This window comes from Myotis davidii, unplaced genomic scaffold, assembly GCF_000327345.1.
Source record: "Myotis davidii unplaced genomic scaffold, ASM32734v1 scaffold268, whole genome shotgun sequence".
NCBI lineage: Eukaryota > Metazoa > Chordata > Mammalia > Chiroptera > Vespertilionidae > Myotis > Myotis davidii.
The window spans coordinates 144795-147782 of NW_006383015.1; the positions used below are offsets into that span (position 1 = coordinate 144795).

The 2988-nt window shown below is 34.8% G+C and overlaps 1 protein-coding gene across 1 annotated transcript in view; it reads right to left on the reverse strand.

The window, feature by feature from the left end:
• The window catches only part of MYCBP2 (MYC binding protein 2, E3 ubiquitin protein ligase), a 253516-nt gene that overhangs the window by 104391 nt on the left and 146137 nt on the right, over positions 1-2988 (reverse strand). Inside the window, 1 exon segment of the mRNA XM_015558101.1 lies at positions 1644-1859. Within this exon segment, the coding sequence (XP_015413587.1) occupies positions 1644-1859 (216 nt within the window).

A 2988-nucleotide genomic window follows, 5' to 3' on the forward strand; every position in this document is an offset into this window, starting at 1 on the left:
GTCAGGTAGGAAAATTAAATCTGGAGTCAAACTCCTAGCCGTAGATAAGTTACTTAACCTCTCCATGCTTCAGTTTCCACATATGTAAAATGGGAATAAAAACAAAATCTATAGGGTTCTTATGAGGGGTAAATGAATTACCATATGTAAAGTGGTGGTAAAAGTGGCAATAGTAATCGTTGGTACTAGTTTATGTCTTAGCTCCTTGGCTGGTATTCTTATCAATGTTTGTGTGTGTTTTTTTTCTTTTCCTTCTTTCTTTTTCTTATCTATCTTGTAAATCAATATTTCTCAAAGTTTAGGTTTTAAACTTGAAACACTCTGCATATTATTTTTAGCAAATTCTTGAACCTCTCTCTAGATTTAATGGATCTAAATCTTTGGATGAATGAAAGATCTTTTTCTTTTAAATAGGTGCTTCAGATTATTCTGATATAGACAAAAGTTTGTTTTCTTAAACTATTTATTCATTTATATGATGTAGACAAAATTTGAGAATCACTGTACTGGTTTTTCTCAGGATCCTGTCCTAGAACTTCTCTTTTCACTCATGAAAGTAGATATCTATCTTCATGAGCAGTTCAAGTGCTGACTGTCCTCAAATTCTGTTCTTGTGGGCAGACTGTGATCATTCCAGGTTTCTATCCAACTTCCTTTTATATATATTTTCATATGGTTATTTCAGAGATATCTAAAACTCATCACATCCATAACTATTATTTTCCTCAACCAAAAGACGCCTCTCCTCCTAGATTATCAATTTCACTGCTGAAGCTCAAAATGTTAACTTAATTTTTTATTTCCTATCTCTTTCTCTTTACTCCAACCCCATTAGCCACCATTCCCATTGAGCCTAAATATCTCTGGAATCTATTTTGACAACTCTGTAGTCCAAGGCATCAGCATATCTCAAAAGACTAAATCAAGAGTCTCCTAAATAGACTTAAACTAAACCATGACTCTTGATCATCTACCCAATCACATTCTCTATAATCCACCATGATCTTTATAAAACACAAACCTAATTATGCCATTCCTCTAAATGAAAGCCTTGAATGGCTTACCACTTCATTCTAATGATGACAAAATTACCAGTTTCGGCTTCAATTAATGATAACAATTTCTGCTTCAATTAATGACACGTTGGTAATTTAGACTAAAGCTGCCTCTGAAGAAAATTAAAAAGCTGGACAAAATATTTTTTTAAAATCTGTCTGAAGATATCAGGAGGCTAAAAAGCCCGAAGAAACCAAAAGAGATGAAGGTGGCATTTGGGAGAATCCCAAAATTGAAGGGGGCTGGTTAGGTAAACTGAATCTCTGAAGGGTTATGTCCTAAGAGCAATGGTAAATTAAAAACAAATAAGTACTTCTGTAGGAACTGAAATATAATTTTCAACCAATTCAATGTCTGATTGAATCAATTTGATCTATTATTGGCAATCCTTTCTAGATGTCTTCAAAAAACAAATGAAAACCCTCTTTGAAGAAAATAACACCATCCTCAACAATATGTTACAAGTTTTCCAACTACCAACAGCTTTATAGTCCTATAATTTTATGTCTGAATTTGAATGACTGAAATGTTTACTAAGTGAATAACTGGTAAGAAATAAAATTTTTCTGATAAGAAAAATAAATTACCTTCATCATTGTTATGGCAATATATCGGGCCTCCTTCACTATCATTGGTTCATATGAAACATCTAGCTTTGGTGATGCCAATCCACCAAAAGTCTTGTCAGTATTAGAAGATACAGCTGTTATGGCAGGACTGCCAGGAATCCTTTGAGGTTTCTTTACTTGCTCTTGTTGTAAAGATGTTTTTTTCTGAGAAACAGGAACAGCTTTCACTTCCACCTAACCATGATATTATAAAAAAAACCAAATATTATATTATATAATTGTCTGTGACATATGAAAAGAAGCAATTTCTAATTATGGACTTATAGTTTCATAAATATGTTATCATTGGTCCATCTTGGGCATTTCTGTCAAAGGCTTATTCAACTGCCAGATGAGATGCAGAGTTCAAAATCCTGATTATAAGGATGCTGAATGAATTTAGTGAAAGAGTAGATGAATTAAGTGAGAACTTCAACAAAGAGATAAGAAACATAACAATGAAGATAAAAACCGTAAATATGAGCCACCCATAAAAATGAGAAATTAAGACTGCAATAACTGAAATGAAGAATACATTACAGAGAATCAACAGTGTAGAGGATGAAGCAGAGGATTGAATCAGTGGTTTGGAAGGTAGCAAAAAACACCCAAGCAGATCAGCATTTGAATTGACATAATGCCCTAAAAATATAAAAAAATCCATCTAAAATTAAAACAGAAGTTTAAAGATATATAGTATACATCTTAAACTCATATATATATATATATGGCCACCATTAAAAATCTTTAAACTTTTTTAAAAAGAAAAAGCTTCATATTTCAAAATATTTGATTTTAAATTATAGCCACTTTTTATATATGCTATTTTGATTTAATACTGTTTTAAACAACTACATTCACCCTAAAATTAACATTAGAAGTGTATTTGTCCATTAACCTTGAAGTAAACCACTGAAAACTTTTACACACTAAGTATTAAGATATTATAGAATGACTAGTGGCCCGGTGCATGAAATTCATGCACGGTGGAGGGTATGTTCCTCAGCCCGGCCTGCACCCTCACCAATTTGGGACCCCTCTAAGGATGTCCTACTGCCAGTTTACAGGGATCGGGCCTAAACTGGCAGTCGGACACCCCTCTCGCAATCCAGGACTGCTGTCTGTGCAGGCTGGGCTGAGGGGACCCCTCCCCAATGCATGAATTTCATGCACCGGGACTCTAGTTAGAAATAAATATGAGCCACAGGCCAGTGGGTGTGGCTCGGTGGTTGAGCATAGACCTATGTGAACCAGAAGGGCACGGTAGATTCCTGGTCAGGGCACATGCGTTTTGGGCTCCATCCCCAGTAGGGGGCGTGCAGGG